The sequence below is a fragment of the Buteo buteo genome, chromosome Z (genome assembly GCF_964188355.1).
Source record: "Buteo buteo chromosome Z, bButBut1.hap1.1, whole genome shotgun sequence".
NCBI lineage: Eukaryota > Metazoa > Chordata > Aves > Accipitriformes > Accipitridae > Buteo > Buteo buteo.
Genome location: NC_134204.1, coordinates 11,901,677 through 11,927,079, shown reverse-complemented (window position 1 = coordinate 11,927,079; position 25,403 = coordinate 11,901,677). Strand labels below are relative to the sequence as shown.

Genomic DNA, 25,403 nt, shown 5'->3' with positions numbered 1-25,403 from the left:
CAACAAAACCCAGCGAGTCACAAATTGTGCTGGCTTTTGTTCTTTGCCAGCTGGATTGGCACATCACCATCCCTGGTGGCTGCCAACCCAAGACAAATGGAGGCAGGCAGCCCAGGTGAGCCACATCAGTGTCCTGGCACCCCCATCCCCCTCCAGTCTTGCCATGGTGACCCTAAGGGAATGCATCGTGGTCCCTCACCACCCACTGCAGGTTCTGCCATGGGAGAATGACTCCAGCTGCTCCGGGGGGGCCGCATCCAGGTCAGCCTGCCCTTCCCGGATAACATTATTCCTCTACCCAGGCGGATGCAGGAACGCTCCCCCAGGGAGTGAAGAAAAGGCCATTTATCACACACTAGCAGCAGCAGGCCACCGCACCAGCTCCCAGGGCAGACAAGGGTGGCAGGGAACGGTCACGGTAGGGAGGACAGGCTGCTTCCCACCCCAGCCCTGAGGCAGCTTAAGGATTAAGAGAGAGCTTTAGGGTTAAAGCTCTGAAGTGGGCACAAAGACCTCATAGCCAAATCTGGGGGCAGGGCCCTCTCCCACCCCCTCAAAACCAGGCAGGTGCAACCTTCAAATGCTGTGCTAGCAGAGAAAGGAGGGAAAGGAAGAAAGGCACCCAGCCCCGGGCAGGAGGGGACATTCAATCAAGGGCCATTCTCCCCACAGAGGCATTTTCAGGAGGAACGCTAGGCTCCTTGCCTTCCCCTGCCTTGCAGGCAGGAGACGAGAGAGCAAGGGGCAGGTCTCTCCTGCCATCGCATCTGGGGGCAAAGGCACATCTTGCTCCCATTAGCAAAACCCTACAAGAGCCAGGCTGCAACTAAGGCTTGCACCTCCTGCAACCCCAGCCCTCCCAGCCCAGCCCAGGAAGAAAAGGGGGAGCAACAGAGGCTCCCTCCTCCAGCTTGCCCCCATGGCAGAGAAGACACACACGAAGAAGGAGAGACAGCTGGACAAATTTATTAAGAACTCAAAATGATTCATCCTCTAAAACGTGCTCTGCTGCCCACCCCCGGCGCCAGCAGGGAGGGGTGTCACGGTACCAGACCAGGACCTGCTGCTTGGGCTCCGATTGTCGCCGGCTGGGGAGCTGGGGCTCCCGTGAGGATTGTATCTGCCACAGGTTCTCCTGGGGCTGGTGCCTTGGGGCAGAGCCAGTCAGCGTTTGCAGTGTCACACAACAGAGAAACAACTACAGCACCCATGTGCCTGCATGCACCAGTCCACTGTCCTCACACACACGTACACTCACACATTTTTTTTCCCTGCAGGCCAGCTCCCAGCTTACCCAGCCCACTGACTACAGGAGAGAGGTCTCCTGTGCTCCTGGGCAAGGTACCAGCTCCAGTGGAGGATGGCTGGGGGTCCTGCAGGCTGTCAGAGCCCTGAGCAATGGCTAAGGGGAGGCACAGGCTCCAGCAGCACCTCCTTATCCCACCCCTCTCCTCTCCAAGGAGAGATCACCTGCATCTTTGGTCCCTCCTCATACTCAGCATCAGTGGCTGGAAGACCCCTGAAATGAAGGGCACATACTGGAGGTAGGGAAGGAAAACAGCAATGCGAGTATTAATCAAAGAAGGGGAGGGAGGGGTCCCTGCCCGCCAGCTGAGGGCCCCCAGCCCCCCTGTACACCCACGGCCCTGCTTAGTGCCACCAGGCTCAAGGGTGGATGGGGACCTGGGGGGACTGCACAGGTGCTGGTGCCCGGCTAGCTCTACGCTCCAGGGCCAGCTGCATGCTCCAGATGCTCAGGGGCCGCATGTAAGCCAGCGAGCGGTAGACTTTCTTCTCCCGATAGGCCTCTGGTGTCTGGAAAGCCATGCCCAGCCGCTCCCAAACCGTCCGGTAGCAGCCCTCCGCTGTACGAAAGCCTTCCTCCACCAGCCCCTGTGGCAGAGGGAAGAAAACCATCAGCACCTCCACAGAGCACAACAAGATGGCACCTGCCAAGGGGTGCAGCACCACCACTCACCTCCTGGATCATGGTGGCAGCCAAGGCATAGACCACACCAATCCACACCTCGTTGGACTGAACGCTGGAGGTGTCGGGCACCCCGTCGGGTCTCATGCCATTCACCGCTCCCATGGTGCCACCAGCAAAGCTCATGACGTTCTTCTCAAAGATGGTCTTGAGCGCACTGACAACGTGACTCTTGGGGAAGACCTGCACAGAGAGAGAGAGAGAGAGGGCTTTGGGATCAGCGCTCATGCAGACCCCTCAGGCTGGGTCTCCAGGAAGCAGGTTTAAGCTTTCCATGAGAAAGAGGTCAACACTGCTCGCTGGGTAAACAGCTACCTCAGGAAAATAACAGGAGGAAGTAAAAAAGCCTCTTTCCCCGAAAAGACCAGAAAAAAACAACTGCCAAAAAACAGTTGCTCAACAGAAGAGGTGCTGAGCTTCATTCCACCTTCCTCCTGGGGAGGCTGACAGCTCATCCAACTAACATGTCTCCAAAAAACAGCCTCTTGCCTTCTGTCACTGGCCAAACCCCCCCATCTCTTGGGAGTTTGCTTTGGGGACCTGGCCAACCACATCCTCATCTTGGTTTATGGTCACCACTGCTTGTTTCTCATGCTAATGACTATTTGAGGCCCACACTTTATCCTGGTAAGACCACTGTCCTGTTCTCTCAGCCCATCCGCACCAGCTACAAGAGGCATTGCAATGCCTACAAAAGATGGGACACTGGACAGAGGTGGCCAAAGGATGGTCAGGGATCAGTGCGGCTGGAGGTGTTTTCCTGCCAAAGGGAAAGATTACGGCAAAGCTGGTCTGATGACATCAGAATGCATCTTGCAGCTGCAAAGTTAATGTTGTGGATACCGGTAGGTTTGTTTGGGTAAATGCTGGGAATCTTGGGGGGAAAAACACGGGGGAAAAAAAATATAGCTTCAGCTCAGGGGAAAAACAAGAACAGGCTTAGTTTTGAGTGATTTCAAAAGGACTTTAATGCTTCCAATTTTGTAATCGGGTGGTGATGCAAGAGTTTGTGGCCTGGACCAAGGGCAGTTTGAAGTGAGAGAAGGGGCAGCCTGGGGATGAAGAGGTCAGACTGAGATGCACAGGATGCCTGATTGTCTTCTGTGTCCGGTAAGAGTGATTTGAAATTTTCATCCCAAGTGAAAGTTACAGACTTGTGAAATGTCAACAGTGCTCGCTGGATAAACAGCCCTTTCAGGACATTATCAGGAGGAAGTAAAAACCTTCCCCTTCCGATAAGGGAAAAAAAGAGTTGTTCAACAAACTAAAGCCAAGAACTCAAAACATTTACGAGAACAAACTGAACTATCATGCTGTGTAAGTTCTTGCCAAAGAAGAAAAAAAAAAAAAAAAAAGAAACTTCACCCTGTCCCCACCTGCTGCTAAAAATCCCCAGCCAACTCCATCTGAGCATGAAAACACCTGCCAGTCAAACAAAAAGCAGCAACACAGTGAGGACTGCATTAAGATTAAAAGCCTCTGCACACAGCTGAAAGTAAATAAAGCTTTTGCACTACTTTCATTATTGGCAATAAAACTAGGAAGTGTCAGTGCAGCAAAAGCCTTGGTGAGAAAAGCAAAGCTCAAGACTCGGTGATGTTGCAAAGGGAGGGCTGGCTCCTCTCCATCCCACGGCCAGCTAACAGCAAGAAAGTCATAACAAGAACTTTGCAGAGTGACCAAGGTCAGAAGCAATGTCACAGAGCAACCACGACATCTACTTGCAAGAAGGGAAGAGCCAGGCGGCTCAGGGCTCATCACTGCAGCCCAGGGACGTGCCAGACCTTTCTTGCCAGTCTGGTACCACCAGAGCCAGGAGAAGCAGAAAGTGGGATGACACCAGGCAGGAGCTTGCTAAGGGAGGCTGGGCAGTCCAGCCAGACAGCTTTGGTACACTCAAAGGAAAAGGCAGCAGATCCCTTTTATCTATGCTAAAGCCAAGCATCAGACACAGTCATTTTTCTCCATGTGGCTCTGGAGGTAAGCCCAAGTGCTGTTAGGGAGCAAGAGTCAGCAGAGGGGTGGTGTGAAGCAGCCATTCCTGGCAGAAGGTTTCAGGGCACAGTTTCTTCAGGACTGGGGTCACAGGCTTTTCTTACTTTGTATTTCATTATTGACCTGTGCACGCAGAGTGCGTTAATGAGGTTACGATCAGGAGTGCTGCCAGCCAGGCAAGGAATCAAAATGCACTGAAAAAACCTCAGTGGTCATAGTAACAGAAGAGGGAAGTTCACCAGTCTCATCTCCAGTGAGCTCAACGCTCATGAGACAGCAGACAAGAGTGCCACCTTCAGGAACAAAAGTCCGAGGCTATGGAAAGGCAAGCAAGACTTTTGGACTGCACTGGGTTTACCGTTTGCCCCTAAAAGGGATGTTTGGGTATTACTGCATGAGGTGTGGGCCAGATCCTGCCAGGAGCCCCAGGCACAGCCACAGTCCCCACAGTATAGGGAACCACAGTGGGATAAATGCAGGAGGGCACAACCAAGCACCCATTTCTTGTTAAATCCCACAGCATTGAGCACAAGCTGCTCCCAGGAAAGGTCACTTTAAGCTCCCCTCTGATATCATCAGAGGGCAAAATGGTCCATCACTCTCAGACAGCCAAGAGTTATTCCTTCCTCCAGTCACCCAAAGCATTTGCCCATCCATCACCACCACAGACAGCTTTGGTCTAACAACTGTCTATGGGTCATAAATAATCCATACAATGGCTCTCCAGCTTGCCAGCTCTGTTCCAGGTATTGCACCACCAGCAGCTGCTCTTACCATCCCATCAGGCAAGAGGAGTCTTCAGCCAATTGTTCCCTTGCAACTGAAGAGCAACAGACTTTCGGGCCCCAAATAAGCCTTTGTTCCCTCAGATACTCATTTAGGACTTTAAACTCGGCAGAAAATAACATGTGGAAAGTTTCATACAATTTTTTCTTCCATTTTTAAACAAATAGCACCTTGCCAAGAGCAAACCCCAGTGGGACCTTCCTCCAAGTGTGCCAGAGCTGACTGCAGTTACACACCCCTGCTGCATAGCCTCTCCATGAGCAGATTTTGGTTTAAGGTGGGTTGCACCAATGTGCATCCAACAGCCTCCACCCCAGCATGCACTGCTGCAGAGGAGTGGGCTGGAGCCCTGCACACCAGCCCCTAACTTGTAACCCACACCACATGCCAGTCCTGCTGCTGCTCTCCTCTGCTGCAGGTCCCATCTCACCCCAACTCACACCAGGCTGCCCCTTCTCTTACCTCAAACTCCCCTTGGTCCAGACCACAAGCCCCAAGAAACCACTGCCCAGCACACTGGTCTGACATGATGCTGCTGGAGGTGTCACTCCCACTGCTGTCATAGTTGTAGTATTTGCCTGGAAAAGGCAGGAAACAGTTTAAAATTGACGGTTTAGGACCCCCGCTCATATGTGCTGTTCCTACTCTCCTCCCTGCAAGGCAGGAGCACAGCAGCTTTTTCCAGAAGGCTTTCTTCTTCCTTTCCCAAACCATCATACCCTTTCTGTTCCCTCCCTGGTACCTGCTCCTTCCCCTCCACTTGGAGGGACAGCTTCTTCCCTCCTTCCCCTGTCCCCTCCAAGGCTCTGTGACTGAAGAAGGAGCCATCCCCTTCCCAAGGGACACATGACCAGCTGAGCATGGTTCCCCACCAGCGAGCACCCACCATTCCAGAGCATCCTCTCAAATGCCTCCTTGCCCTTGCTCAGGATGTCCGTGTATTTCTGCTGGATCTTAGCATCCCTGAGCACCTCTGCCATCTTGCACATCACGCAGACAGCTGCCAGCCACAGCCCGCCACAGTAGGCGCTGCCGGAGCCAAAGGAGAAAAGCATCAGCAACGTGGGACGCCCCATGGGTTGCACAGAGCTCCCACAACAGATGGGGACCACAGTCCAGGCTCTGAGCTACCTTCCCACTCCACAAACCCCATCTCCAAGCCCCACCTGCCTCTCTTGCTCACCTGGCTCCATTTACCACCCACGCATCATATGTCTGGTCAGCAAAGCCACCATTTTCGATGAGCCCATCATTATCCATATCAAACTTCAGCTCCGACTCCATCACAGCCTGCGAGAGAGGCAGGAGAATGTCACACAGCCCCCGTATGCTGGCAGCCCCTCACACTCTGCTCAGGAGCGTCCATCCTCTTGGGATGTCGCATGGCTCCCAAGTGGGGAAGGGGGATGTGCCATGGTCTGATCTCCTCCCAGTACCTGGCAGACTGGCCACATGTCCCGCAAGTATAGGGAGTCGCGTGTCAGGTAGTAGTCACGGTACACCTGCAGCACGAACTTCAGGTTGAGGTCCTTCCAGTCGGCCGTGTCATGCATCAGGTAGGCATTGACACGCTGCCACGGCTCGTCACCTAAGCAAGGAAAGAGCGGATGCAGCAGGGCAGCAAGCAACGAACGTCCTCTCTCCTACCCAGGAGCAAGGTCCCAAGGGTGCTGTGATTAAACTGCACTAAAATAACATGTTGCATCCTGTGCCATCTCTAGTGAAAGCAGCCTTCCTGCTGCTGCTCAGCTTCCTTCTGTCTCCCTTGTGCAAGCTTCATGCAAGTGTGGTCCTCATCACCACCCCAAATCATCCAAGCTTTTCATTCCCAGAAAATAAACAATGTATTCCATGCATCATACCTCTTTCCCACAGCTTAGGAGTTAACTACCCTGAGAAACTTATGTGAGCAGACCTGCACCCCGTCTGCCTGCCAGCATGCCCGGCCAGATCACTTCACCTGGGTCCCCAATGTCATGCGGCACCACATTCTTCAGCTTCACCTGGGCTGTCTGACCACACATCAAGTACTGCCGGGGCTGGACGTCCTCATTCACCACTGTAACAGCTGGAGAGGACACAGAGCAAAAGGCATTAGAAAGGCAGCAGGCACTGCAGCAGCAAGCTCCAAGCACAGGCACAGGCATGGTCACCAGCACACCAGGCTGCCCTTTGGGGCTCCGGCTGCAAGATCACAGCTCTCTGCAAAGGGGGCTGCTCCCAGTCTCCCCTCAGCAGGGGACATGCAACTGTCACCACCCCCTTAAGTAAGGTGGTGGCAGCACCCAGGGCTGGGAGGGAACCCCAGTGGGCTCAGCCCTCCCACAGCCCAGTAAAGGGCTGTGCTCCACCACTGGCCAGGCCGAGCAGCCTCCAAGCCCACCCGAAGCATCAGGGTCTGCAAACAGCTCCACGCTTCTCCTCTGCAAGGAGCACAGAGAGAGATGGTAAGACCAGGGACTTCCCCAGGGCATGCAGAGCCAGCCGTGCACCCCAAGTGTGGCACAAAGGCATCCCAGTGCTGGGCAGAGAGATGCTGAGAGGCATCTATGTGGGGGGTTTGCAAGTCCTGGGCCCAGCAGAGGAGCTGGAGGGGGATGCTGGCTCCATGGCACAGATTTCTATGGCAGATGCTGTCCCAGATCCTCCGTCTCTTCTCTAGGCAGACAGCAGCAGGCATCAAGCCAGGGTCTCCTGGGTCACTCACCAATGTCATACTGCAGGCTAATCTGCAGCTTGGGCCACAGCATGACGAGAGCAAAGGAGGCATAGAAGTGGACATCGTAGGTGTTGTACATCCGGTACTCCTGGCCTGGAAGGACCGGGGAGACAGTGAGGGATGGGAGACCCGCCACAGGGAAGGGAAAGTAGGGGCAGGTCCTCCCTCCCACACAGCCCAGGAGGGTGGGCTCTTTGCTGGCACAGGCAAGGGCTCCCTTTAGAAGTGGTTTTTATTCTCTACATATAGCACCCAGGAGTCTGAAAAAGGTCTTGTGACATGTCCTACAGGGCTTGGTCATGTAAGGGGTTTTCCTGGGAACAGCGCTGCTCCCTAGCCATCAGGGTGTGAAAAACATCCCCGTGGCAGGTTAAAACCACCTGGTGACAGCAATGGGAAGGGGTTGAGTTGGGACCATCCATCACGTCCCTGCAAGTTACCTTCTAAATAAGCAAACCTTCCATACTCCCGCAGGACAGGGAGGAGGTGGGAGAGGCCAGCCCCCGCTGGCCCCTGCAGGTCCTCGGCATGGCAGTCCGGGGGCAGCTCCACCCAGATGGTCCCCCCATCCGTCACAAAGTACAGCTCATTGAAGAGGGCCGACTTGTACCAGGAAGGCAGCTGGCTGTGGGCAAGAGGGAAACTCAACCACGGTGGCCCAGGTGGTGATGCTCCTGCTCCGACCAGCCCCAGGAGGCCACTGGGAAGGTGCTCCCACCCCTAGCCTACCTGTTCTCCAGGATGGGCTTCTGCCACGCTTCAATCTTCCTCTCCCACTCCTCATAGTGTGTCAGGGCATGATGCGACAGGGCAGGAGCAGCATCACCTCCACTGCCAAAAAAACGGGTGTACCGCCTGCCGAGCAGGGGTTTGGTAAGTATGCTGTGGGCTCAGCCTGGGAAGCCCACTCGGCTATAGGAGAGGGGCTGGATTATAGTGAACACCAGAATAATAACCCAACTGCTAGTGCAGAGGTGTTGAGGAGCAGAGGCTGGGGAGAGGGTCCCCTCCATGAGCTGGCAGGGCCACGGCCACAGGAGCAGGTGGCACAAGGCTCCCCAAGCGGTACTAAAGTCTGGAGGCAGGGAAAAGCGGGCTTCGGGGACATGAGCCAAGGCCCACTGGAGACAAGCCACCCACCTAAGGTGCAGCTTCTCCTTGGAGCCAAAGTAAACACGGGGCATGTCCCAAGCCAGGGCCAGCTCCAGCGTCCTGTGACCGCGGGCAGGCACCCTGCAGCTGGCACACACCGCTGCTGCTGTCACCTCCCCCTTCTCTGTCAGACTGCTTTTACCTGCCGGGAAAAAAAGAAATAACACTCACAAGTGACCAAGGAAGCCCTATGGGGGGCGTGGTAACTGATGCTCCCATGCACTCCAAGACAGAGAAGACTATTCGGGCATGCCCCAGCCTCCTTGCAACCTGGAGGGTACATGCCCAGAGTTTTAAGGGATGACATTACCGCACATGAGTAACTGCTTTTTGCAAGCAGGAAAAAATACCTGCCGTGGGCGGAGGAGTTAAAAAAGTAAGTCATCAAAGCAGAGGAAGAAATCAAGCAGGAAAAGCCACCAGGCATGAGTGGAAGGGACAGGGCATCCCATGACTCTCTAACTGCGTTGCACTCAGAGACACTGTGAGTTTCTAGTGACAGTCATCGTCTCCAGCTTTTTGCAGGGTGCTTGAACTGTGCCCATATTTAAGAAAAGCCCGGAGGCAGCTGGATAATTATATGCTGGTTCTGACATGTGTTCCACGTAAACTCATTAAAGCAACAATTTTAACAGAAGCACAGATCCTGACTATGATAATGCCTGGCATGCATGAAGGAAAACCACATCCCAATAGCCCGGTGAGCTCTAAGTGCATCTAGGCAGGAAACTTGGTTTTCCAGAAATATTTATGTAAATGCTTTATGTACATAATTTAAGCTTCAAGAAATCTTGCAAAGGCCCAGTGCCAGTATCACTAGTTTGTCAGGACCGTCCTTGTTCAAAAGCTGGCAGAGACATAGTGCAAATGGTCGCTTTTTATCGCAATAAGAGATTAGCAGCAAGGGCTGGGAGACACCATGCTGCTTCAAGGCTTCTGCCAAGGTAGTGAGCAGACAACTGAGGATGATATAGAAGTATCAAGGGAACACCACTGACCTTCAGGGAACTGATATAGTAAAAAGAGGACAGCAAGCGACGGCAGCACCAAACCCAAGGACTGCTAAATACCCGCTAGAACGAATCTGACAGCACCCAGCTCACAGATCTGGCAATGGGAACTTGGGGAACGTGGCTGGCTATCACCCTGCCTACTCAGCAGAAATCTCAACTCAGTGTGCAACCCTACACAGACTAAAAAGATAGTGGCATGTGCAATTAACATAGCTGAGAACAGCCCCATAGTGGTATGAACAGCTTTTGGAAAACCACAACAATGACAGCGTGACTAGCAATGAGGAATTTGGATACAGGCTAAAGCTGGGAACGAGCCACAGCGCCACCAAGAGCTTTTTGCGAAGGCACCGAGGTGGCCAGAGGCAGGGAAATCCACTCTTGCATGGGTGCCCTGTGCTCCACAACCAGCGTGGCCACCCATTCCTCCTGCTCCCCTCTGCCCATCCCATGCAGGATGGAGGCACTCACCAGCGGGGGAATCCAGCCTGCCGTCCTGCAGGAGGTCCTGCCACACCTCTCTACCCGATCCGGTGGGATTGAATGCCGTGAGGTGGGTGACGCCCGTGCCAGCCTGGGGAAGGGAAGAGCCTCATCAGGGGCTGGTAGTTTTGAGGGGCAGATGCAGGCCCCCTGCCCCCAACAATTCTGGAACCCCACACTCACTTCCCACATGCTGCCCAGCAGTGCTAACTCCAAACCTACTCACCCGCTGTCCTGCAAGCTTTACCCATAGCTCCTCTCCTGGCACCCACCCCCAAAGAGGTTGCCCTCAGGAAATTCATGTCCCCACTCCTGCTCCAACAGTCAGGCAAGCGCTGAGGACCGGTGCTGACCCCAACCCATTGTACACCCGTCCTTCACTAGCTGCCTGGAAGCAGCTCCCCCACATTCAGCAGGGCTGTACAAGCCCATCAGCAAGAGCCACACCACCAGTGCCAGCCCTCTACCTTCTCTCTGGCGGAGATGGCGAAGGTGAAGGGGTTCACGTGTGTGCAGTGGTGCAGCAGGACTCCAGCAACCCGCTTGCCGTCCTTCTCAAAGGCGAAGGGCTCATTCCAGTGCCCTCCGCTCCTGTCCTCCTTTGTTCCTGTGCCATTCTGCAGGCTGAACATGATGGAGACATCCACGTCTTCATCCTTCCCATTCTCCACCTCCCAGATGAACACTCCTACCGGTAGACTGGAGTCCTGGCAGAGACAGACAACACTGCATATAGGGCTGGTGCTCCATGGTTAGCCATCAGAGCATCATTTCTCCCGCTGCTGGGAAGACCACGTGGGATGCAGCAGGAGCAAGAGTACCAGGAACAATCGGTCTCACTGTCCACTGCCAAGCTGAGGAGCAGCAGCAGGAGCAGAGGAATTTGGGGGCCAGGCACTATAATATTCAGATCACAAGCCCTGGGCTAGCAAACCCCACACCGGTTTGTGGGGCTGTGTGTTCAGAGAAGCTGTGGATGTCCCCTCCCTGGAAGTGTTCAAGGCCAGGCTGGATGGGGCTTTGAGTAACTCAGTCTAGCAGAAGGCGTCCCTGCCCATGGCAGGGGGGTTGGAACTAGATGATCTTTAAGCTCCCTTCCAACCCAAACCATTCTATGATCATTCTATGATAATGCACAGATGGAAAGCAGCATTTAAGGCTCCAGTGGTGTCTCACCACCCATCTGCTCAGCAGGTTGATACAGGCTCACGTGCTTTGCTGGGGTAAGAGGAAGGTCAGGTGTGTCAGCAGCACAGCCTGCCGCCTTCGCCTGGGGCTGGGAGCGAGCAGGAGCAGCATGCAGGAGCGGCAAGGCATCCCTTGCTGCCATCCTGAGCTTCCGCATTGCTGTGGGGGTTCCTCCTGCCTGGGAGCATCACTGAGTGGAGACATGCTGGAAACGTTGGGAAAGCCCAGCTGGGGAAGCCCAGCTAGTAAGCAGCTCTTCCCGTGGGGATGGGAGGCAAAAGCCAGCTAAAACACTCTCAGGAACACACTGCTGACAAACCCACCCACAAGTACAGGCTGAGAGCTTCCCAAAACATTACCACCAGATGCTCCGGGCAGTAAGGCCACAGCTCTGGACCTGCCATTCCGGGTGGATGGGAGCTGGGATGGTCACAGGACAAAACCAAAGGCAGGAAACAAGCAGTACAAAGAGTCAAAGCACAGGTCAGAGGGGAAAGGAGCAGCTGCCAGAGCTAAGCACAGGAAAAAAGGGGTAACTCTTCCAGCACCAACTGTCCCAGGAGGGGCAAAGCCTGCCAGGGTCCCACTGCTACACAGCCGGCAGCTGGCACTAGGGACAGGGTCTTGGGACAGAAGAGACCAGGCTGGGAAAGAACATTAACAAGGTGGCAAGCCTGGGTGTCTTCAGACAATGCTGAGCTGGGCAGGAGGGACAAGGAACTCCTCTACTGCAGCATCCCTGGACGCACGGGCAATGCTCAGGGGTCAAAAACTCACCAGCTCCAAGCTTCTGCTATCAAAACGGGACACAGTCAGCATCACACAGTACAGGACTGTCTCTCCTGTGCCAATGTGACGCCCATTTACAAGAAGGGTTGGAGGGAGGATCCAGGGAACTACAGGCCTGTCAGCCTGACCTCGGTACTGGGGAAGATTATGGAACAGTTTGTCTTGAGATCACTCGCATGGCAAGTCCAGGACAAGCAGGGGATCAGGCCCAGTCAGCATGGGTTTAGGAAAGGCAGGTCCTGCCTGACCAACCTGATCTCCTTCTATGACCGGGTGACCCGCCTAGTGGATGAGGGGAAGGCTGTGGATGTTATCTACCTTGACTTCAGCAAGGCCTCTGACACTGTCTCTCACGGCATACTCCTTGAGAAGCTGGCGTCTCGTGGCTTGGACAAGTGTACTCTTCGCTGGGTGAAAAACTGGCCAGATGGACAAGCCCAGAGGGTTGTGGTGAATGGGGTGAAATCCAGTGGGCGGTGGGTCACAAGTGGTGTTCCCCAGGGCTTGGTGTTGGGCCCCGTTCTGTTTAATATCTTTATCAATGATCTGGATGAGGGGATTGAGTGCACCCTCAGCAAGTTTGCAGATGACACCAAGTTGGGAGGGAGGGTTGATCTGCTTGAGGGTAGGGAGGGTCTACAGAGGGATCTGGACAGGATGGATCAATGGGCCAAGACCAGTTGTATGAGGTTGAACAAGGCCAAGTGCCGGGTCCTGCACTTCGGTCACAGCAACCCCACGCAGCGCTACAGGCTTGGGGAAGAGTGGCTGGAAAGCTGCCCAGCGGAAAAGGACCTGGGGGTGCTGGTCGACAGCCGGCTGAATATGAGCCAGCAGTGTGCCCAGGTGGCCAAGAAGGCCAACAGCATCCTGGCCAGCATCAGAAATAGTGTGGCCAGCAGGAGCAGGAGGTGGTTGTTCCCCTGTACTGGGCACTGGTGAGGCCGCCCCTCGAGTCCTGTGTTCAGTTTTGGGCCCCTCACTGCAGGAAAGACATGGAGGTGCTGGAGCGTGTCCAGAGAAGGGCAACCAAGCTGGTGAGGGGCCTGGAGCACAAGTCTTGTGAGGAGCGGCTGAGGGAGCTGGGGCTGTTTAGTCTGGAGAAGAGGAGGCTGAGGGGAGACCTTATCGCTCTCTACAACTGCCTGAAAGGAGGGTGTAGTGAGGTGGGTGCTGGTCTCTTCTGTCAGATGGCTGGAGGTAGGACGAGAGGAAATGGCGTCAAGTTGCGGCAAGGGAGATTTAGGTTAGATATTAGGAAATTTTTTTTTACTGACAGGGTTGTCTGACATTGGAATAGGCTGCCCAGGGAAGTGGTTGAGTCACTATTCCTGGAGGTATTCAAAAAGTGAGTAGACGGGGCACTTCAGGACATGGTTTAGTAGGCATGGTTGATGGTTGGACTCAATGATCTTGAAGGTCTTTTCCAACTTAAATGATTCTATGGATCCTTTCCCCCTCTGTATTGGGTTTGCGTGGCAAGGTTTTGGTATTGGGGGGGGGGGGAGGGGCGGGTTACAGGGGTGGCTTCTGTGAGAAGCTGCTGGAAGCTTCCCCTGTGTCTGATAAAGCCAATGACAGCCGGCTCCAAGACAGACCCACCACTGGCCAAGGCCGAGCTCATCAGCGATAGTGGTAGCACATCTGTGATAACAGATTTAAGAAGCAAAAAAAAGTTGCAGGACAGACAGAAACAGCAGCCAGAGAGAGGAGTGAGAACATGTGAGAGAAACAGCCCTGCAGACACCAAGGTCAGAGAAGGAGGGGGAGGAGATGCTCCAGGCGCCAGAGCAGAGATTCCCCTGCAGCCCGTGAGGAAGACCATGGTGAGGCAGGCTGTCCTCCTGCAGCCCAGGAAGGTCCACGGTGGAGCAGATCTCCACCTGTGGCCCAGGGAGGACCCCACGCTCAAGGAGGAGGATGTACCCTAAGGAGGCTGTGACCCCGTGGGAAGCCCACGCTGGAGCAGGCTCCTGGCAGGACCTGCAGATCTGTGGAGAGAGGGGCCCAAGGAGCAGGTTTTCTGGCAGGACTTGTGACCCCCTGGGGGACCCACGCTGGAGCAGTGTGCTCCTGAAGGACTGCACACCATGGAAGGGACCCATGCTGGAGCAGTTCATGAAGAACTGTAGCCTGTGGGAAGGACCCACGCTGGAGAAGTTCGTGGAGGACTGTCTCCCATGGGAGGGCCACCACGCTGGAGCAGTGGAAGAGTGTGATGAGTCCTGCCCCTGAGGAGGATGAAGTGGCAGAAATAACATGTGATGAACTGGCTGTAAACCCCACTCCCCATGCCCCTGTGCTGCTGGTGGGTGGTAGGTAGAGAATCTGGGAGTGAAGTTGTGCCCGGGAAGAAGGGAGGGGTGGAGGGAAGGTGTTTTGAGATTTGGTTTTATTTCTCATTACCCTACTCTGGTTGATTGGCAATAAATTAATTTTCCCCAAGCTGAGTCTGTTTTGCCCGTGATGGTAATTGGTGAGTGATCTCTCATGTCCTTATCTCGACCCACAAGCCCCTTGTTATATTTTTCTCTCCCCTGTCCAGCTCAGGAGGGGGGGAGTGATAGAACAGCTTTGGTGGGCACCTGGTGTCCAGCCAGTGTCAACCCACCACACCCTCCCGTGCAGGCAGCTCTGCCACATCCCCGCTCCATACGAGCCGTGCTGCCGCAGCGCGGTGTGGCCCAGTGCTCCCATGGGACAGGCTGCAACCAGCGTGGAGCCATCACCTCCTTACCTTATAGTCATGGGGGATGACGGGAGAGACCTGGCGGCAAGTAAGCACCACGTTTTGCCCCGGGAGCTCGTAGACCATCCAGGCACGGGGGTACAGGGCATGGTAGAAGGCATAGTGGCCACAGTAGCCCCAGTTCCAGCCCTGCAGAGTGCTGGGTCTCTCCACGGACAAGACCTGCTGGTAAACCGTCTGCCCCTTGCAACGCAGGCACACCGTGAACTGGGGAGGAGAGGAGCACGTGGAGGGGATGAGATGAGCCCAAGAGCAGACGCCTCAACTGCTGAGGCTGCTGTGGTGCTGCTCGCACCCCTCGCAGACCCTGTCACACCTACCTGGTTGGCGATAACTGTTTCGTAGTGATAAATGCCAGGGTTCAGCTGCCAGCGGCAGAACTCGCCCCGCCAGCCACGGGTGATGGTGCCTCCCCCAATCCCGCCCAGCGGGCACCCTGGAAAAGACACCAGAAATTAGCATCCTTGTTCCTCCCCATGATGAGATCTCACCCAAGGACCCCCTGTAAAGGGAACTAGGCCTTACGCCTCATTGTTTCTAAGACTATTCATATCAGACATATAACTAATGATTAGAGATTGTTTTAGATGTGATTAATAGAATGCAGGTGCTTATAAAACAACATGCATAAGCTGCTTATTTGTCCCTTGGATAGCCCTCACCATGGCTGGCTTACAACCCAGTCAAGCTGAATCAACACAAGAAGGACCATACGTCTTAGACCTAAGACATAAGAATAGATAAGAGTGAGTGATTAACTTTAGAGTAAGATGAATTAATAAAACAACCTGAGTGATTTTCAGAAATTCAAAGGTGATCTTTGATGTGTAAGAAGATAAGTCACTGTGGTGACCAGAGACCTTCTGCCTATGACCACTAACTTCAGAAGAATTAGGACATGAGAATGAGAAAAGATGATGATGAATGATAACGACATGGGAACCGAGATCAACTGGAAAATTACAAAGACTTTCAACTGGGATAATAGGTGGTAAAAGATATATATAAGACTGAGAAATTTTTGGAAGGTTGCCATTCACTGTGGTGGTGGCCCAACTCTGAGTTGTTAATAAAGCAAACCTAGAGAAACCCATAACTAAAATTCTTTAACAGAATTGGCGACCCTGATGGGACTCCAGCACACAAGAAAGAGAGCAACTGGATATTTCTCTGGACAAACCCGTTACCAACACTCAGTTGCCAGCAGAAATAATCAGATGAGTTCACCTAAGAGACTTGGGCATGGGTAATTCCAGATAAAATTATCCTAGGAAACTCTTGTGTTTAAACTTGCAAAAAAATAAGAAAGATGGGTCAGCACCCAGCGTTGAAAGGGGGATGCCTCTTGCTGAGGTTTTAGAAAATTGGAAAAAGATACCCTTGGCACAGATGTTGCAAAAAAGGAAATTGATAATATTGTGCCAAGAGGAATGGCCATTCCTGATGAGAAATAGAGGAGGAGAGCCAATGGATAAGTGGCCTCCTAAGGGAACATTTAAACCCCATAAGAAGTTTTTAAGGATGATTTTGGAAGATTCCAGAAGCTGAGATATTGATTACTGGTATATTTGGTATAATTGGGCACAACAAAGGAGGAAAACTCCTTTGTTGAAAATGAGAAAAAGTTTACTTCCCTCGGCCCCAAAGGCTGAGGAAACTGAGCTTTTCTCCAAGGGTGTTGGCATGTACCCAACGTGTTTGGACTACATCCCAAACCCAAGAGCAGGTCTGGGTGCACCTGCTGAAGTTCCTGCAGTAACTGCAGTAATGAGGCATGAACCTTCGAAACAAGGTGATTTCGTAGCTTGGCAGTTGAAGATGCCTCGGCTGCGTGATGATGCTGAAAAATATACTTAATTGTTATTGGGAATTGTTACTGACTATACCCCTAATTGGAGTGATATGAGGAGTCTGCTGCGAGAATTACTTCAGGCAGAGGAAAGAGAAAAGATTTTTTCAAAAGGATAGAGAAATTGCTCAGAGAGGTCAGGGGTTAAACCCATGGCCTGAACAAGATCCGGAATGGAATCTCAGAACCATGGAAGGAACTAGGGCTCACCGAGCTGCCATTCAACAATTAATAGAAGCAGTTTGCCAGGCTGATGAAAGAGTAACTAACTGGACAAAGGTTTTAGAATGTAGGCAGAGACCTGATGAGCATCCAAGTGACTACTGGGGACAATTAAAGACAACTTTAATGAAATATGGGGGTATGACCTGTGACAATTTCCAGAAGCCTTTAGCTATCAGTGTTTTTTGTAGATCAGTCTGCTCCAGACATAAGTAAATATTTTAAGAAGCATATGCCAGGTTGGCAGGGTGAGACATTAGCTAAAATTCTAAGTATTGCTGCCTTTGTTTTCAACAGTAGAGCTGAAAAAAACACAAAACCAGGAAGGAGATAAATTATAAATTGAAAGAAAGTGAGAGCGGAAAGAGAAGGAGAGAGAAATTGGGCTGTTAGCTGCAGCAATTACTCAGAAATTTAACCCACGAGTGAGAGGTCGGGGATTTTCCTGGGGGAGATTTAGGGGAAGAGGGGCGCAAGGCAGACCTCCCCCCGTTTCCCAATATGCTAACTCTTCAGAGTGTTTTTATTGTGGAAATTCAGGATATATGCAAAGACAGTGTCCACTGAGACCTGTTGCAGCCTAAGGAGGGCTTCCACCTGCCCAACCCCCATGACCTCATTCGCAGTAAAGAATGGTACTCTTCTTCTCTGCAAACTAAAAAGAGCAATGGAACCTGTTGGAATCAAAGTATATGAGTGCGGTCAAGATTTCTGCAAAGGTAAACAGTATTCCTGTTACTTTCCTAGTAGATGACATTGTCTCTGTTAAATTTTGAAATCCCCCAGGTGTCAAATGAAGCTGTGATAATACGGGGAAGTGGTGGGGGAAGAGATAAAATATTTGTCTACTCCTCTACCAGTAGTCTTGAATGCAAAATTAGTCTGGGAAAGATTTGTAATTTCTCCAGACTCTCCCATTTCCCTTATGGGATGAGACCCCTTGCAAGAATTTGGTACGTTTATCTCTCTGGTGCCTATGGGGATCCAATTAATTGTAATAGGTTCTGAAGTAATCCAACTTAAAGAACAAAACCCTAGTGATTCAAAAATACCACTCAAATTAGCTGGAGTTCCCAGAGAACTTTGGAATTCATCAGGAGATGAAGTAGGATTATTGAAATCTGCTGAACCAGTTGTGATAAAAACAAAAGGAGGGACTCCTCCTTCAATTCAGCAATATCCAGTTATAAACAAAGCCATTCCTAGCATTGGAAAACAAATTGTGCGTTTCTTAGAAAAGGGGATTTTGAGAGAATGCTGTAGTCCCTATAACTTACTTGGACCAGGCTGCCACAAGGTTTTACCAGTTCACCAATGATTTTTTCTCAGATTCCAAAGAATGATTTACAAGATCTAGTCTTTCCAAGCAAATCGGTTCTGATGCAATATGTTGATGATTTGTTATTGGCAAGTAAAACTGAGAATGACTGTATTCGAGATAATGAGTATCTGTGTATCCAACTTGTTAAAGAGGGACACCGTGCATCTCCATCTAAATTGCAGTTTTGCAAACAGCAAGTAAAATATTTGGGATTTATATTAAAGCCCAGAAGACAAGAAAAAGGGGTTGCAAAGGGAATGTTAGTACAAACTTTAGGACCACATGAGAGGCCTGTTACCTATTTCTCTTCTACATTGGACCCAGCGACTAAAGGAACTCCTTTTTCCATCAGAGCAATAGCAGCTGCAGCTGAAATGGTTGAGAAAACCAGAACCAGAATTGGTTTAGGTCATCCACTAACTGTTTGTGTACCCCATGAGGTAGAAATTTTGTTAAAGCACTATGCAGAGAAAGCTTTGTCTCCACAATGGGCACATAAATATGAAATAATTCTTTTATTGGCTGATAATTTGAAATTGGAAAGTTGCAATACTTTAAACCCTGCAACTTTAATGCCTTTACCCTCTGATGGAGAAAAAGATAACCACAGTTGTGTTCAACTCCTACACAAAACCAGCAAGCCACGAGACGACCTGAGAAATCAACCTTTAGATAACCCTGATTTGAACCTCTTCACGGATGGCTCATCCTATTATGAAGAAGGTCGAAGATGTACTGGTTTCGCAGCCACCACAGAAACACAGGTACTGTTGGCTGGACCTTTGCCTGCACATTTAGGTGCACAAGTAGCAGAAATAATTGCTCTCACTGAAGCTGCTAAATATGCAGTTGGAGTAAGAGTTAACATTTATACAGACTCTAAATATGCCTTTGGTGTATGTCATGCTACGGGGACTTTAGGTAAGGAAAGGGGTTTTCTGACTTCGTCGAGAAAAACTGTGGCCCATGGATGACAGATCAAAGACCTCTTAGAAGCAATCCAATTGCCCTCTGAAATTTCTGTGATAAATGACATTTGAGCTCCCAGATGTGAATAACCTGTATGAAGACCTCCCTGAAGAAGAAAAACAACAATGGACTCAGCTTGGAGCCCACCAGCAAGAAGGGCAGTGGATTCTGAATAACAAATCTCTCCTTCCAAAAAGGTATTTATTACCAATGACGCAGTGGCGCCATGAGAGGACCCTTGGGGGACCAGAGAGCCTAGTGCTCCGAATCCAGAGACTCTGGGCAGCCCTGGGAATTTACACAGCAGCAAAAAGAATTTGTGAAGGATGTAAGCTTTGCAGACAATATGCTTCATTGCAAATTAAACCTCCTGGTGGGAAAAGACTTCCAGCCACCTTTCCTTTTCAAAAACTCCAAATTGATTATGCAGATATACCAAAACCAATGGGGTACTCTTACATGTTAGTGATAGTTGATCAGCTATCAGGATGGGTGGAAGCTTTCCTGACCAGGAAAAATGATTTTAAGGCAGTAGTAAAAGCCTTATTGAAAGAGATTATTCCAAGGTATGGGGTTCCTGAAGTAATTGACTCAGATCAAGGGAGCCATTCCACAGCTGCTATCCTGATTCAGATTTATAAATCTTTGGGGGTTTCTCTGGCTGAGATCCTTTTGGGAGAATACTTGCTGTTCCAGGTATATATGTGCCAACAAAGACTAGCCTCTTGGATGGAGATGAACAGGTAACGCAATACCTCTTGTATCTGCAAAACTCCTTTTTCCAAATGTGACACATTCTCTTAGTTAATGTCTTGGTTTCCAATTTTGACTACTTGGGTAAAAAATTAATTGTAATAGTCTTTGTTGTTATAATCACAGTAGTACGTGTGACTGTTTTGTTCAATGCCGTGTAAGTTGTAGCTCTATGATAGTACAGAAGATAGAAGAGGAAACGTGGAGTTATCAGTAGGATCGCAGGAGTGCAATGGAAAACAAAAGGAGGGAATTGTAAAGGGAACTAGGCCTTACGCCTCATTGTTTCTAAGACTATTCATATCAGACATATAACTAATGATTAGAGATTGTTTTAGATGTGATTAATAGAATGCAGGTGCTTATAAAACAATATGCATAAGCTGCTTATTTGTCCCTTGGATAGCCCTCACCATGGCTGGCTTACAACCCAGTCAAGCTGAATCAACACAAGAAGGACCATATGTCTTAGACCTAAGACATAAGAATAGATAAGAGTGAGTGATTAACTTTAGAGTAAGATGAATTAATAAAACAACCTGAGTGATTTTCAGAAATTCAAAGGTGATCTTTGATGTGTAAGAAGATAAGTCACTGTGGTGACCAGAGACCTTCTGCCTATGACCACTAACTTCAGAAGAACTGGGACACGAGAATTGATGAGATAAGATGATGATGAATGATAATGACATGGGAACCGAGATCAACTGGAAAATTACAAAGACTTTCGACTGAGATAATAAGTGGTAAAAGGTATGTAAGACTGAGAAATTTTGGAAGGTTGCCATTCACTGTGGCGGTGGCCCAACCCCGAGTTGTCAATAAAGCAAACCTAGAGAAGCCCACGTTTGAAAATTCTTTCACACCCCCCGTGCAGCTGCAGGGGCCCCTCCACTGCCCACGCCCCAGAAGCCTCCTTGACCCGCTCCACACCTCCAGCACCTTGACAGCCCCATGTGAATCCCTTGCCCACTCAGCACATTGGGCTTTGCACCACCCCAGTGCCCAAATTGCAGGCTGACCATAGATCTGCTGCAAAGGAACAGCACACAAGAGGTCAATGAAGGCAGATTTCTTCTCTATGCGGGTCTTCTTGTACCACCACCTGAAGTATCTGCAAGGGAAAGAGAAGCATGAAAGAAGACGGGAGCAGGGATCACTGTCCCTTCAGTGTCACTGGGCAGGACATGACCAGCGCACATTGCAGCTGCCCCTCTTCTACAGTTGTACAACGGGAACCTGTGTCTCAGGGCACATGGGGTGGCAGCCCACGCCGTCCATCTGCAGTACCTATCGGTCAGCAGACACGAGCAGGCAGAGCTCAGGCAGCTCAGGACTGCCTGCAAGGGCACAGTGTGAAAACAGAGCACTCCAATACCCAGGAGCAGGGCTCCCAGCTCATGCAGGGGCATCCAGATGCCTATGGAGAAGCGGGAATGCACACAAGGACCACCGCCACCTCCATGACTGGTAGGGCACGTCCTGTTAAGGAAGGCCAGGGAGCAGAGGCACAAGCCCAGAGAAGCCATACGCTCCTCCAGGGACATGAACTTTGCTTGTCCACCTCCACGTCCCCACTGTCACACACAGCCCTGCCACGTGTCTGGGGCCAGACGGCACGGGACAGCCTTGCCCTGGACGAGGCAAAGCTTGCCGTCTGTGGCTAGCAGGATCCTGGGGACTCGCCTCTGCTCGCACACCAGCAGCACAGCCAGGCACTGCCCGTCAGGTAATTCCTCACCCAAAGGCCTGGGAATCGAGAGACACCCAAACGGGCACACCTGCACCTGGGTGTGCCGGCATCACTCCGGGCAAGAGGAGCAGGGCTGGGCTCCACACTGGTGCTCGTAAAGGACTGGCTTTTGCTAATGAACCGCCCCAAGTTAAATCTTCCATACAGAGACAATTAGCATACGGAAACCAGCTGCCAGACCAGAAGAAGCTGCTGAACTTACCCCAGTGAACAGACAGGCAAGACCCAATCAATGCCTCCACAGCCCTGGGTGCCAGGCGGGCGGTGGGGGCACAGGAGGCCCCACAAGTGGGGAACATCCCCGAGCTACCTGCAGGCACTGATGCCGTACTGCCGAGAGGAGAAAGCCATCCTAGCCAGGAGCACACAGCCTGTCCCGCTCCAGTGGCTCACAGGGTGCAGAGCCCAGGCGATGGGCAACAGGTGAGTGCTAATCCCCTGGGATATGTACCCCCAGAAGTGAGGGGGAGAGGCTCTTCCATGACATGCCCTGCTCCTACGCATTCCTCCCCAGCAAAAACAACCCATGCTTGCCTTTTTGGCTGTATGGTCACTGGAAGTTCACCTTTATTCACCAACATCTAAGGTCCCCAAATCCCTCTCAGGGTGATTTTCCAGGCTGCAGTCTCACAGGACCTGATTGCAGCTCACTCTCCATTCCTACATACCTTCACATTAGACTGTTTAAGGACATTTTGCCTACAGAGGTCCAGGGCACCATAAGAACCAGCCTGTCCTGCATGACTGCCCTGAATAAGGGCCTGCTGCTATCTCTGAGCTACATCTGCTGCAACTGCTCTTCTCCTAGCTGAGACAGCCCTGCCTTTACACCGCTGAGGCAAGGTTTTGGCAGCATGCTCTCTCTCTCTCAAGGAAATTTTTTTTTTTTTTTAACCCAGCATCAGGGAACTGACCCAGCTGCTTCCCCAGCAGGTTTCTGGTGACGGCAAATAAGGTGCCCAGGCAGAGGAGCTGCGGCCTGGCCTGGCGGGGCATCCCAGCTCCTTGGAAAGGAGGTGACAGAGGGATTTAAAAAAGCAGTTTTTCCAGGAGCACGCAGCAGGAGAGGTTTGGGAGCCAGCCATGGCCCAAACTGTTTTGCCATCTCAATAGCAAAATTCTTCCTCTGCCAGCTTCTCCCAAAATCGCACAAGCCAAGAGCAGAAGGTGGTTGATGCCCAGTTGGTGGCTATTAGCCAGACCTGCAGAATAACCAGGAGAAAGTCTTCGTGTTCTGCAGCACCAAAAGCCCTGCCAGGGCCAGAGGGCATTTCTTTCCCTTCAAATTGGCAGCAGAATTAAAACCTGTCCAGGCATCACCCAGCTGTTCTGGATCTGTGCCATGACCCCCTCCCAGGGCACACCAGCCACCTCTGCAGAAACCTGCCTGCACCTTTCCTCCTGCTCCGCCAGCCCCAGCACCTGCCACAGCCCAAACATTCACACGACCTTTCCTTTCCAGATTTGCATCTGTGGGTGTCCCCACAAAGGAGTTACCCCAATAAGCCCCAATTAACAAAAATCCCACTCCAGGGCTGTCAACAGCCCTGGGCTGTCAACACCCCCAGCCATGCCACCTGCAGCAGGGGCTGGTGCTGCAGGAGAGGTCACCCATTAGCCAGAGGTTTAATTCAACATGACATCACGTCAACCCAGGATGTGGTGGCTCCTCTGACGGTCCTAGACTTCCACATCCAAAGACATGCGGCAACCCTAAGGCGCTCCCAGCCATCTTGGGAGGTATAAGCACCTGCATCAGGTGACTTTGCACTTGATGCACCAAGCCATGCCAGATTTTGAGAGCACTCCTGGCACGGGTGCCCCCAAGAGGGTCATTTGGGAGAGGGAACGCCAACCTGCAGGGCTCCAGAGGTTCAGAGCCACGCGTCATGCCGCAGGACTGAGCTCCAGGCTCCTCTTGCATCACCAGTGCCCAGGTTTCCATCAGCTGGCTGCCTCTACCAGGCAGACGCATGGGTGCCCATGAACACCAGGAGCACGCAGCCTTGTACATATCCCTTGCATACTTGCATTAGCTGCCCTTCGTCAGCCAACACCGCTGTCCTTGGGTTTTAATTCAAACCCATGCAGGTATTTCTTACCATCCTGGCCCTTCCTCTCCTCTGCTCTCCAGCCTGGAGTCTCCTTGCAAGGAAGCTTTGGCCTGTAGAAGTATTTTGAGATGACAACCAAATTACCTCCTAAATTTATACAGGGGAAGAGGCAGTAGTCTGACTTTTAGCTTCTTGCTTTTGAACCTCAAAACCTTTTTCTAGGGCTGATACAAGGCATTTCCACTCCGAGACCTCAATGAGAACAGGCCAGGAGCAGAACAAGCCAGGAGCAGCCTCCCCAAGCTGGCACAGAGGCGATCACCTCTCCTCCCCGCTCACCCCACCAGAACTTCACGTTTTCCCACATGCTCAGCTCATCCTCAACCTGCCGCGGCAGCTTTTCCAGCCACCTTCATCTCCTGTGCGCGACCCACGCTCTCCCTCCCCTGATGCCCAGGCTCGCGCCGGGATGTCTCGGGTCAGACCGGCACGCCGTGCACCCCAAAGCGGTCCGCTATCTGCCTCTTCATCAGGCTTTGCAGGAACCAGCTTTGCAAGCAGCAATCTCCAAGGACATCAAGCAGGAAAAAAAGCTCAGAAAATGGAGGCAGGAGATATAAAGCAAGCACAAGGAAATAAATCACACTGTCATCGGTTCCAACGTTTAGCCTGATGGGTACACAAACACCGCCAACACCCGGGCAGCAGTTCTAAAGGTTAAAATAACACTGTTGTTTCCCACACAGCTCACCCTAACGCAAAGTTGGGAGAAGTCCTCATTCCCAAACCTGTTAAAGCACACAGCGCTTCAAAAATCCTCCCAATTAACTTCAAGTTTAATCTCCACCTGCCAAAAGGTGTCTCATGCTGAGCACCTGACGCTGGCCAGGGAAACGGAGCGGTGATGGGCACCAGCAGCAAGCCTCGGGGGTGGGAGATGGGGGGTGTCCTCTGTCCAACCCCCCCCCCCCAGAAGCGACACCCCAAGCCCTCCCAGCTCCTGCTCGATTTTGGGGAGCCTGAGCGTTGGGTGCTGCCCCTCATCCAGCTTCGTCCAGTCTGCACCAGTGCTCCCAGTGCCGGCACCAGGCAGGAGGGAGGGCGCCGGCGGCTCGGGGCGGGAGGACAGCGGCCGCCTCCAGCCCGGGGCCTTCCGTGACCCGCCGTACTCTGCCCTCCGCGCACCGGGGCATCGCCGGTGCCTCCCCGGGCCGAGCCGCCCACAGCACCGAGGGGCTCGACTGCGACGCCGCGCTCCCACGCCCTACCCTCGGGACACCGACCCCCTCTCCCCGTCGTCCCCCCCTCCCCCCCCGCCGGGGTGTCCCCGGTCCCCCCATCCCCCGCCTCGTACCGCAGGGCAAGGCCGATGTGCCGCAGGACGTCGTGGAACGGGACGTCGCCGGCGCCGTACGGCTGCCGCGGCTCCTCGAAGCGGTGCGCCAGGCAGACGCGCCAGCCGGCCGCCGCCACGCCGCGGCCCCGCGCCGCCCCCTCGTACCGCCGCACCAGCGGACCCGCCGCCGCCTCCGCCGCCGCCGCCGCCATCGCCGCCCCCCGCCCCGCGCGCGCCCTCTTCACCGCGCGCGCCGCCCCGCCCCGCCCCGCCCCGCCCGCGCCC

The 25,403-nt window shown here is 52.5% G+C and overlaps 1 protein-coding gene across 1 annotated transcript; it reads right to left on the bottom strand.

Moving 5' to 3' along the window:
* Nucleotides 1-950: 950 nt before the first annotated feature.
* On the bottom strand, nt 951-25,350 carry GBA2 (glucosylceramidase beta 2). The gene is made up of 17 exons (XM_075021722.1): nt 25,137-25,350; nt 20,998-21,089; nt 15,182-15,297; nt 14,850-15,068; nt 10,603-10,842; nt 10,124-10,226; nt 8,628-8,781; nt 8,217-8,342; nt 7,928-8,112; nt 7,476-7,580; nt 6,729-6,836; nt 6,205-6,356; nt 5,952-6,058; nt 5,655-5,797; nt 5,231-5,346; nt 1,979-2,170; nt 951-1,893 (listed from the first exon to the last, which is right to left on the bottom strand). The coding sequence occupies exons 1-17, from the start codon at nt 25,328-25,330 to the stop codon at nt 1,666-1,668; spliced, it is 2,580 nt and encodes an 859-aa protein (XP_074877823.1). The 5' UTR covers nt 25,331-25,350; the 3' UTR covers nt 951-1,665.
* Nucleotides 25,351-25,403: the final 53 nt, after the last annotated feature.